Here is a 12,729-nt window from a genome sequence, read left to right on the forward strand (position 1 = left end):
TATAGTCTAAGTAGTAGAAATCAAAGAAATATTTTCTAAAATATACCACTCTTAATTAAAATGAAATTATTATTCTTTGTCTTTATAGGGATTCGTGGAACTGACGATATTTCCCACAGTTGCAAACTTGAATAGAATCAAGTTGAACAGCAAACAGTGTAGAATATACCGAGTAAGGATCAATGACTTAGAAGCTGCTTTTATTTATAATGATCCAACCTTGGAAGTTTGTCATAATGAATCAAAACAGTAAGTTATGTATTTTAAACATTGATATCTCTGACTTTATTGTTGTTGTTTTTTCATATGATTGGATATCTTTTCTCTATAAATTTTTCTTACATTGTTTTTAGACTCTGGATCCTCAATTTTGTTTTCTAATTATACTTTCTGTTGCTTTTACCAGTCTGAAAATTTCACTCAATAAATGTTGCCACTTCTGCACACACAATAAGTTTTAATGTTTCCCTTCTTCAAAGAAAAAACATCATGAGTTTTCTGACAACCCAATATATACTATATATAAGTGGTTGGATCCCTTATCGATTATGGTTAAGAAATATAGATAATTTTTTTAACTCAATCACGATTACTCAATGTTAGTTGTTTTAATAGTATTACTTAGAATTACCATTAGGGTTCTAAGAATTTTCATTTAATCAGATTTTCCAACAGGAATTTTCCCTATCCTCCTACACCTTCTGCTTGAATTGAAGAGCTAACTATATCTTAAAGGATTCCTTTTGTTATTTCTGAATGCTCCAAGGTTCTTCATTGCATTGAGCTGCATTCCATTTTGGTATAATGTTCACAAACTTACCTTAATTAAATATTATTTTCCCCGAAGTTTACTCTTTTCTGTGATATAGAATTTCAGTACTTTCAGCCATTCCTCATGTAAAATTTTTTGCAAATTTGTCACTATTCTCTTAGCCCTTCTCTGGATACTCTCTGGTTTACCTGTGTTTTCTTACATGTACTGATCCTAGAACTAGACATATACTTCATGCTATTGGGACTGATCAGCACATGCATAACAGTAGAGCCATTTTATTCTTTATCAATATTTCTAGTGCCTTGAAATTCCTTAGCCTGTAACAACTACTTTAAGAATAGTTAACTCAAGTTTGAGTTTGTAGTCAGTGAAGCCACCTAAACAAAACCTGTTAAGGTAGATTTTTCTCTTAAGCAATCTTTTTACATGCTTTTGATCAAATTTTTTTGAGGATTTAAGAAGAAAAGTCATCCTTATTAATGTTGGTATTAGTCCCATTTCTGGAAACTGATTTTTTTCTCTTAGCTGGCTTTTTTTTTTTTTTCTGTATGTAAACTATCAAACTTAAAAGCAAGATAATGAGTGTTGACTCATCAGCATGTACAGTAACTAGAACTCTCAAACACTGCTGTGAAAATGTGTGTTGAAATTGAATATATGCATACTCTGATTTACAGTCTCACTCCTAGGTATTAGAATGAAATAGATTGCAATAAAAATTTCACAAAACAAAACAAAATTGTGTTCAGATGTTCACCAAGAAAATAGCAGCATGTGTAATAGTCAAAATAGTCAAGAGTGGAAATTACCTGAAAACCCACCAGTGTTAGAGTGGTAAATTATGTTATGTTTTCATATTGTTGGAATTCTAAACAGTAATGAAAATGAATATCCATTAATTGTATATAATAGTGTGGATGAACCATATAAACTTAATGTTGAGTAAGAGAAGCCAGACACAAAAAGATATATATTAAGCTGTTACTCTATTGAAAATAGATGCCAGGATAACAGGTTGCCCTTGGTGGTGGGAAGTAGGCTTGGTTAGTGATCATAAGAGCACACAGGAAACTTAATGGGAGGCTGGTAATGTTCTTTTGTTTGGGATGTTGGCCACTTAGGTTTTTCAGTGCGGAAAATTTATCTAATGGGATACTTACACTGTGTGTACTTTCCTGATGTATACTATACTTCCATGAACATTTTTTTTAAAGATTTATTTATTTATTTATTTATACAAGCACTAGGTACAGTCAGAAGCGCGGGAGGGTGAGAGAATTCACCAGAGCCAGAGCGGGGAGCAGAGCAGGCAGAAGGACCGAAGTACACTGCTGAGGGGAGCAGCGGGCGGCAGGAGAGGTCTGCGCGCCAAGTGGGACCCTCCTCCAGTGGCCAGGGAGCAGCCGGGGATCGAACCGGCGCTGCAGAGGCTGTGGGCAGCTTCGCAACCTAGCGCTCAACCGCTGCGCCACTGGGGAGGCCCCATGAACATTTTTTTTTAAAGATTTATTTTAAAGATTATTTTTAAAGATTTATGCCAGTTGGTGAGAAGATTCACCAGAGACGAGTGGGGAGCAAAACAGGTGGATCTACTGAAATACACTGCTGAGGGGAGCAGTGGGCGAGACAGGAGAGATCTGCTGCGCCATGTGGGTCAGCTCTTGGCCAGGGATCAAACTCATGCTGCAGTGGCTGTGGACAGCTTCATAGTGCTGAGACTTAACCCTTGCACACCACGGAGGCTCCACTATGAACATTTTTTAAAATAGAAAGTTTCCAAGCATTTGTATCATGTTTTGGAAAATCTGCACCTATATCTTAAGAATCACATGTTCTTTCTGTGACAAAGAACTAACAGATTATTTTAATTAAATGTGGATGGTTACAATGGTTCTCAGAATAAATTGTTTTCATTGCCTTAATTTAAAATTTTTTCACTATCCCACTTTTCACATTTAAGCTTTGTTTCAATGAGAAGGACTAGACTTTGGGGACCATGGTGGTTATAGGGCCAGGGCACATTAATATTTTACAGTCCTCATCATTCTGAAAATTGAAAACACATAATCCCACCCTGTAATTTTTCACTTTTATGAGGTTATTTTGAAAGGAAACATATTTGATTCATGTTATGATAGAAAACACTGGAATCCAAACCCTCAGAAGATTTAATTCATAACCAACTTCCCAAAGTTCCATTTATAATGACTCACCATTTTATTTGGCCCACTCTAATTTTTCTCAGGAGATGAGGGGATTAAGTGAGAATAATTTCCCATAAAAAACTAATCAGTTTAATATGTAATGTTTAAATTTGAGTTTTTTCTGCAACAATTTTTCATTTTAGAATTTTACGGATAAATTGAGCAAGATACAATTTCTTCAAGCAATCTCAAATTTCATGTTTTTAAATTTTGTTGAAAACAAGTTACAATCTATATGCATACAAAATAGTCTTTAAAAATGAATGGTGGGGCCTCCCTGGTGGGGCAAGGGGTTAAGCACCGCACTGTGAAGCAATCCACAGCCTCTACAGCATGAGTTCAATCCCTGGCTGGCCAGGGAGCAACCCACATGGTGAGGTTGTCTTGCCTGTCTTGCCTGCTGCTCCCCTCAGCAGTGTATTTCAGTCAGTCTGTTTGTTCTATTCCCCGCTCTGTCTCTGGTGAAGCCTCTCACCGCCCCACCCCCAACCCCAAGCTCTGGGCTGTACCCCAACTCTTGTATGCATAAATAAATAAATCTTAAAAAAAAAAAAAAAGAATGGTGTCTTAATTAAGTGCTGGCAAAGATGGAGCAACTGGCACTTTCATATATTGCTATTCAGAGTGCAGAATATGTTATAGCCATTCTGGAAAACAGTCTGGCAGATTGGTACAAAATTGAACATACGTTTACCCTGTGACTCAGCAGGCCCTTTCTTGCAGGTTTGTACTACAGAAATGAAGATTATATTCACATTAAACCCTATACACAAATATTCACAGCAGTGATAACCACAACCTAGAAACAACCTATCTTTTAGTAGGTGAATGAATAAACAATCCGTGGTACAATCTATATAATGGAATACTATTAAGTCTGAAAGGAACAAATTACTGGTGCCTGGATGAATTTCAAAGACATACTGTATAGAACAAGCCTTATTTGAGATGTTAGAACTTTTCTATATTCTGGTTGTGACAGTAATCTGGTAAATCTATTCATGTGTTAAACTTGAACCTCATAGACTTGTATACCAAAGAAAGTAATGTTACTTGTAGTATATGACAATTTTTAGAAAGTGTATATTAAAATAGTTACTGTGGCCCTGGCTACTTCCAGAATCTTTTGCATTTGTTAAGAAACATAATAATACATTGTTCTTAAAACACATTAGTGGAGATACAGAGATGGCAGAGGTGGGGAAAGGCCTCTGTCAAGTTAAGAGTATATAACTTTAATGTTTTCTTTAGTGACTTTTAGTGACCTTTTTTCCACCATAATCATTGTAAAATATATAAAATTTCTCTAGGTTAAAAATTTGCCAGGCTAGGGCCTCCCTGGTGGCTCAGGGGGTAAAGCTCAGCACTGTCAAGCTATTGCCAGCCACCTAGACATGAGTTCTATCCTGGGCCAGGGAGCTGAATCACATGGTGCAGCAGACTTCTCCTGTCTCGCCCCTGCTCCCCTCAGCAGTATATTTCAGTCAGTCTGCCTGTTCTGTTCCCCATACTCTCTCTGGTAAATCCTCTCACCCCTTGTACCTCTGGCCTACACCCCAGTTCTGCTATGCCTAAATAATTAAAAAGTCTTTAAAAATAAAAAATTTGCTAGACTAGTGAAATGTCACTAACATTACTTGTGGAATTTTCTAATGACCAGATGGTACAGATAAAGATGCACAAGAATATGACTCATAGTATTCGTGTCTTTTATCTTGATTTCTTGCTCTTGCCATTCCTTGCATTTTGTTTTTTTCTGTTTCTTCCATATTCCTTTAACTGATTTCCCAGAGGAAATATAATATGTATATATGTTTAGAGATAAGCTGTTTTATGGAGTTAAATTGGAATATCAGATGAGGAAAATGTTTCCATGTTTTCAAGATAAGACATAAGACTTCTCTGTGGTTTTCATCCAATGAGAAATAAAGCCAAGTAACTACAAGTAAATATTTGCAAATCCTCTGGCATATATAGGATATAACAGAACCAGCCCAAAGTTCCCCTCCTTCATTAAGCTTACATTGCTGTGTACTAGGGAGTGAAGGTGAGCAGAATTACATTTTGAGAAAAATAATTCACATCCTGACTTTATACATCATAATTTCTGTCAGACCTCTTAATTTAGACATTTTGAATTTCCATTCAAAAATTTGTTAGGCTGGTAAAAAATATTTCCTTAATTCTACATATATTTTTTACACTTTTATCAGAAAAAACTAGTGGCTTTGAATTCCAAAATTAAGAGATGTAGTAATCATAATAATCTCATAGCATGGTAGCATGTGGAATATATATGCCATCATATTTATAGTTTAATAGTGTATATCATGATGACTAAAAAGCATTCTGAAGTATTATGTAAGAAGATATAATGCTTAGAAATAAATGGTGGAAACATTTAAGAAAGTGCTTTGTGAAATATATGATGTATTGTTAAAGTTGTCTCTTTTTTCCCCCTAGGAGAAATCTCAATTACTTTTCTAATGCTTATGCAGCTGCCGTTAGTGCTGTGGATCCTGATGCAGGAAATGGAGAACTTTGTATCAAGGTTCCATCAGAGTTATGGAAACACGTTGATGGTAAAATACCAGCTATCTACTGACTGTACAATGAAATTATGTTAGACCCCATGACTGGAAATTTTACACGAAAATTAATGATGTCAAAATTGTAAATTAACCAGTTGAAATAATTCAGGAGTTGGAAGCTCTTTTTTTTTTCTCTAAAGGATCATTTCACTGTTGTTTTTAAGGTGAAAGTTATAAAAAAATTGAATGATGCAGTTAAGATTTGAGAACCCACAGAATATCAAATCAGTTTAGTATTTTAATATTTTATAGCAGTAAGGATCCTAAAAAAAAATCATGTGGTTCAATTCCTTCCTTTTACAAAAGAATGATCAGCAGTCCAAGGAAAGTAAATAGTTACTAATTAGTAGTAGAGTCAAGACTAAACTATAGAGTTCAGCACCCATTTTGCATACTTTTGAAATACTCATGCCTTCTTTCTTTCTTTTTTTTTTTTTTAAGATTTTTTATTTATTTTTTGCATAGAAGAACTGGGATATAGGCCAGAAGTGTGGGGGCTGAGAGGATTCAGCAGAGACAGAGTGGAGAGCAGAACAGACGGACTGACTGAAATACACTGCTGAGGGGAGCAAGAGCCAGATAGGAGAGGTCTGCTGTGCCATGTGGGTCAACTCCCAGCCTGGGGATCGAACTTGTGCTGCAGTGGCTGCAGATAGCTTCATAGTGCTGAAACTTAATCCCTTGTACCATTTGAAAGGCCCCCTCATGCCTTATTTCTGTGTCTGGGTTCTGTATAAAGTTAACCGTCATTATAATAATAAAACATAATCTTCCGCCTTTATTAAGCTTTATAAAAATTAATTAAGATAGGGAAGAAAATCTTTGTTTTTGTTTTCTTTTCGTAGTTTTTTTGGGGTGTGGGGGCATTGCCCAATTTTGGAGACAGGCATTGTGACCATCATTGTGTATTCAGGTATTAGAGATAGTTGTATGTTATATTTGTAGTGTTTTGGGTCGGATTAAAAACCTCTTTTATGAAAGCAACATATTTATTATATAGAAGTCAAACATAACAAAAAACACAGTATATAAAAAAATGCAGAATGTAAATTCGTGGATAGTCCTTCCCACCTCCTTTTCCATACTCCTCAAAGTCAGCTAGGGTTAGCAATCTGTGGAGGAATGTAATAAGAACAAATTTGAAAAATATGTTTTGGTTTGGATCTGGAAGTCTTTAAGTGTCCTATGTGGAAATTTTGAACTTTTTTTTAGGAAATTTTTAAGGTAACACTATTAGTAACGCTATTGGGAGGGCATGGCATGACCAGAAATATATTTTGGAAGAACACAGCTAGCAGTGACGGGTATGAGTGTGGTTAGGATACCAGTGGGGCCAGGCAACTGAGTGTGAAGTATAGATGTAGAGATGGTGAAAGCCTGAACTAGGGTAGGTATTGTGGTTTTTCATGTAAACCAGAGCCTTTAATTCTGTTATGTTCAAAATAAATCTTTGCCTTTCTTACATTTATATACTATTATTACTTAGTTATGCATTTTAATATATTAATCTTTATATGTATTTATCTGTTGCAGAATTAAAGGTCCTAAAGATACACATCAATTTTTCCTTGGACCAGCCAAAAGGAGGTCTTCATTTTGTGGTACCCAGTGTGGAGGGAAGTATGGCAGAGAGAGGTGCTCATGTTTTCTCTTGTGGGTATCAAAATTCCACAAGGTAGATTATTAACTTTTATATATTTCAATTGTATTTTTCTCTGTTATGTAATACATGTATTTAATGTAAAATGGGCAGTACAAGTTTGATCCCCTAAAGTACTACTGCAATTCTGGATCTTGTTCCATTTATTATTCCTTTTCTTTCTTTCTTTTTTTTTTTTTTTTAAGATTTATTTATTATGCAAACAAGAACTGGGGTACAGGCCAGAGGTGTAGGGGGTGAGAGGATTCACCAGAGACAGAGCGGGGAACAGAACAGGCAGATTGACTGAAGTACACTGCTGAGGGGAGCAGTGGGTGAGCCAGGAGGGGTCTACTTGCGCCATGTGGGTAGCTCCCTGGCCGGGGATCGAACTTGTGCTGCAGTAGCTATGAGGATAGCCTCATAGGTTGTATCTTAACCTCTTGCGCTACCAGGGAGCCCCTATTATTCCTTTTCAATCCCAACTTCCTCTTCTCTGGCATATAATAAATAAGGATATGAATTGATAAAAAATTGAATAGAAACCTTATGTCTAGCTTTATCAACACTCTGTTTGAATTTATACAGTACATCACATATTGTAAAAAAAAAAAAAATCTTCCTAACTTGTGGAATAGATTCTGAATATTGTGTTCTTTAAAATGATTACCATGTTTTTAGTTTCTAGAAATATATACTACTAAAAACTAATGCAGATATACAAGTTGAAGTTTTTAATTTTAAAATTGCAAACAAAAAATTCAATGCCTTTTCATAGGGTTAGAACTGGCAAAATCACATAATATATTAATATTGCCAAATAATGTTTGGAAATAGGTTTCTTTTTTATTTATTTTATTTTTTTTATTAATGAAGTGCCATTGCTTTACTTTGTTAATAGTTTGACAATATACGTTTTTCCCATCACGTGTGGTCATCATAGTGCCTTCACCACCACCATAGCGCCCAGGGTACTTCGCGATACTTTGTTGTGTTTTCCCCTCCCCCATCTCTCCCTCCTCTAGCTCTCCCTTCCTGAATGTCTCATATCTATTGTCTGTTGTCAGGGGTTGGTTTGACCTTTTGGTTTCTCTATATTCCACATATAAGTGACACCATCTGGTATTTATGTTTCTCCTCTGGCGTGTTTCACTTAGCATCATTCCAGCTCCATCCATGTTAGGTCTCTATTTTTAATCAGGTTCTTTTCAGGTTCTTTTAAGCTACACTGAGTAAAAGGCTTTAGTAGCTAAATAGCTGAAGTTTCCTTTTTGTACATATTCTAGAAATGTTAAAATAGGCTGTATATGGTGAAAACAAATGTATGTTCAAATCTCAACGTATGTTCTGTACTGTCTTTTTCCCTAGATTTTGGTTCCCATGTGTTGATTCATACTCTGAGTTATGTACATGGAAATTAGAATTTACAGTAGATGCTGCAATGGTGGCTGTTTCCAATGGAGATTTGGTTGAGACAGTGTATACCCATGATATGAGGAAGAAGACCTTCCATTACATGCTTACCATTCCAACAGCTGCATCCAATATCTCCTTAGCCATTGGACCTTTTGAAATACTTGTTGATCCTTATATGCATGAAGTAAGTTGTATCTTCCTGTTCCTTTCTCTCCTCCCACCCTACTGCTGGTTAAAAAAGATATTAATGAAAAACTAATTTTTTTTTTAAATAGAGGCATGTTTTTATTTTATTTATTTATTTGTTTTTTTGTTTATACATGCACTGGGTACAGTCAGAAACGCGGGAGGGTGAGAGAATTCACCAGAGCCAGAACAGGGAGCAGAGCAGGCAGAAGGACCGAAGTACACTGCTGAGGGGAGCAGCGGGCGGCAGGAGAGGTCTGCGCGCCATGTGGGACCCTCCTGCGGTGGCTGGGGAGCAGCCGGGGATCGAACCGGCGCCACAGAGGCTGCGGGCAGCCTCGCAACCCAGCGCTCAACCGCTGCGCCACCGGGGAGACCCGAAAAACTAATTTTTTAATTCCTCTTTCTACTTTTGAGTATCCTGAAAGAAAAACTTTTCCTTATCTGATATATTTAATGATATGAATTCTTGAATTCCTTTCAAAATTTTGTCATATTAAATTTCAGATTTTTTTTAACAGAGATTTTAGTATTCCAGAGAGCTTTGAGTATACCTTAGGTAGAGTATAGATGATTTCTGTAACTAATTCTGTTCATTACTAATGTTGTGTTTTTATTCCGAATATGTTTTTTGAATGTAACAGTCTCATCTCTAGATTCTAAAATATTGTAATTTCAAAATTAAAAATGTTCTTACTTCAGCATATGCGGAAGAAAAGAGAAAAAGCTGAGGCAGAGCTGGCATTCTGCCCAGCAAATTCAGTGAAGCCTTCTTACACGTTCCTCCCAGTCTGTATCTGCCATAAAGCATATCCTAATTGATAGGCCAAATAGTGTGTTTAGATGTCCCATGCATGGACTCTGGTTAAAATGTGATTTATTGATTAGTAAGCCTCTTGGCTTCTGTACATATAAAAAGTAACATTTGGATGAGTCTTTTTATTTACTTTTAGTCCTTTAAATTTTTAGTTTTATTTTTCTTATTTTAAAATATAAGGCTTATATTGTGACAATGTATATCTCAACAGTATTTCTTTTAGCTAGGTGGGCAAAAGTTGAGAGAACAAGGTTTAGACTACTAGTAAGCAACTAGGTCTCTTCTGATAATTGCTTTTCTGAAATTCATGCATTTGATAAAATCACTCATGGCAAATACGATATTTTGTGAACCGTTTCTGCTCTTGCTATCTTTATAAAAACTTTTTAAAGTGTATTCACTGATAAGATTGGCAGTGAATTTTACCATCTTTGGTAAAAAATCAACTTTAAAATCAATATTTGAGTAGTACCTACTTTGTTTTTTGGAAGAATTTTTTTCTCCCACCCCAAACCATGGGTATAGGAAAAAGATAAATGACAATTGGGTATTTTTCTTGAATACGTACAGCCTGTGACTTAGTTTTTTTTTATCTCAATAAATAGTTTTTACCACATTATTAATTAATTTGCTATCATGTAGCTCTGTCTAAATGTGAATCTTTTTTGGTGAACATTATTTTTTGTTCGTATGTCAAGAGGAGTGCTAATATACATTTTGTCATCTGACTATTAATAACACATAGTTAATCATCCTTCATTATTGTGGTAGTCTCTACTCTGTTCTTTTATATTGCTATTGGGACGATTTTTCTTCTTTGTTGTTAAAAATGTTTTTGTCTGCACAATCCAGCAGTAATCAGAACTCTTATTTATTTATTTTTTTAAAGATTGGTTTATTTATGCATACAATAACTGGGGTACAGGCCAGAGGTGTGGGGGGTGAGAGGATTCACCAGAGAGAGTGGGTAACAGAACAGGCAGATTGACCAAAGTACTCTGCTGAGGGGAGCAGGAGAGGTCTGCTGCGCCATGTAGGTTGCTCCCTGGCCGGCCGGGGATTGAACTTGTGCTGCAGAGGCTGCAGACAGCTTCATAGGTTGCGTCTTAACCTCTTGAGCCACCAGGGAGGCCCAATCAGAACTCTTTTACATGACTTTCAGGCTATTCTAGATTTTGGGCCCAGTTTTCTTTTCCAATCTTTTCGCCATTAATTTCCCATCTGTATTTGTTATATCTTATGAAGTTTGCATAGATTTTTCTGATCATAACATATTTCTTCCCATCTTTGAGTCTATTTGTTATGTCCTCTCTTTACCTTATGAAACATCTGGTCAATTCATAAAAGATTAACTTATATTCAATCACCTATGTAAAACCTTAATGGGTCATTCTAGTAATGGTGATCTTTATCTGATTGATGTCATTCATTTGACACAGACTCATAATATGGGATAAGAAGGTACATGACATTTGCTTGTCCGTGTCCAAGGTGGAATGTCAACTATTATGAAAATCAGAATTAATAATTCTTTTGTGAGTGTTTATCTCCTAATGACCAATACATTTCCCTGCTGTTTTCAATATGTAGTTGATATATTAAAGGATGATTACAGTAATTGTTCTTTATATGCAGTTAGGATGGTATGATTAATATTAACTATTAGTTATTAAGATAGTACTATGACATTAGGTATTTGTGAGTCAAAGGTAGCTTTACAGTAAACTTTGGAAAGTTAAATCTTGTTTTGTGTGTGTATGTAGAATAAATTTTAATTTGAACTAGTTATATTTTCATTAGATCTAAGCATTTCCCAGATTTATAGTCTATCAAGAATTTAATTTCTGAAATACAAATAATGTTTTGAAAATAGTAAACATCACTAATCACACCAGCATTTTCTTTCAGTGCCATGATTTGGGCACTTTACCATAAAAGGGGGAAGGAACTTATGTGAAACCTTATTCATAATTGAGATATTTAGGAGATTTGCAATATTAAAGTTAAGTTTTTCAATTAATGATCTTTTCTGCTTTTTATTTTTAGGTTACTCATTTTTGTTTACCCCAACTTCTTCCATTGCTTAAACATACCACATCATACCTTCATGAAGTTTTTGAATTTTATGAAGAAATTCTTACATGTCGTTACCCATACTCCTGTTTTAAGACTGTATTCATTGATGAAGCTTATGTTGAAGTGGCTGCCTATGCTTCCATGAGCATTTTTAGGTTGGTGTCTCCAGAAATATGAAATGCCTAAATTTAGGGTAATGATGTGAAGACAGGTTATTTTGTAATCAGTTTTAAGGATATGTTTTCAACTTTTTCCCTTAATTTAGAATGATTGCCTTTGTAGAAGATATAGTATTTTTAAAATTTACAAATGTAGAAAAGCATATAGATGTAAATTTTAAAATACCCCAAATGCTCATATTATCTTCTTCCACAATTACTGTACTAGTATTTTACATATTTCTTGTAGTGTCATTCCTGCTTATGCATTTCAAAAAAAAACTCACTCATACACTTAATAAAAATATGATTATATGGATCGTTGGTAGGATTATTTTCCTAGCAGTATTTTAAAATAGCACTATTTAAAAATATACCAAAAAATAATACTGTACCAAAAAAAGAAAGGGGAAACTTAATTTTCCTTATTTTTCTATCCTCTCTTCTTATTTCTTTCATTACTTGAAAGGTTCCAACTTTAGAGGTTTTATATCTCCATGTCATTTATTTTACTTTTTTGTACCTAAATTTTCCCATCTGCAAAACGGGAATGGTATTGCCCTCGCGTTCTACAGAGTGTAGTTGTTACAAGGATCTGATGGGTGATATATGTGAAAGTAAAAAATAACAAAAAAAGATTATTTTTTAATAGAGAAAAATTATTGATATTAGAAGAGTGCTTCATAGCAGGTCTGGTCTCTGATTAGTATGTCAGTTTCTGAGTAATGATGATTCTCCATCCACACCCCCAAAAGTATTTATATTTTTTGTGGAATGAATGGGAAACTTTGTATTCTTGCTTTTAGCAAAAGTTTTTAAGGTAGCTTAAAAACTTGGGTGGTGTCAGTTAAATTTTGAAAGAACATG

The 12,729-nt window shown here is 35.0% G+C and overlaps 1 protein-coding gene across 1 annotated transcript in view; it reads left to right on the forward strand.

The window, feature by feature from the left end:
• TAF2 (TATA-box binding protein associated factor 2) overlaps positions 1-12,729 on the forward strand; it is a gene marked incomplete at both ends in the record, with an annotated part of 60,387 nt that overhangs the window by 3,082 nt on the left and 44,576 nt on the right. The window contains 5 exons of the mRNA XM_084230314.1: positions 89-249; positions 5,443-5,561; positions 7,104-7,245; positions 8,578-8,809; positions 11,675-11,859. Of these exons, the coding sequence (XP_084086440.1) occupies positions 89-249; positions 5,443-5,561; positions 7,104-7,245; positions 8,578-8,809; positions 11,675-11,859 (839 nt within the window). The remainder of the gene's footprint in view (positions 1-88; positions 250-5,442; positions 5,562-7,103; positions 7,246-8,577; positions 8,810-11,674; positions 11,860-12,729) is intronic.

Source organism: Talpa europaea (genome assembly GCF_964194135.1).
Source record: "Talpa europaea genome assembly, chromosome: 3".
Classification (NCBI taxonomy): domain Eukaryota; kingdom Metazoa; phylum Chordata; class Mammalia; order Eulipotyphla; family Talpidae; genus Talpa; species Talpa europaea.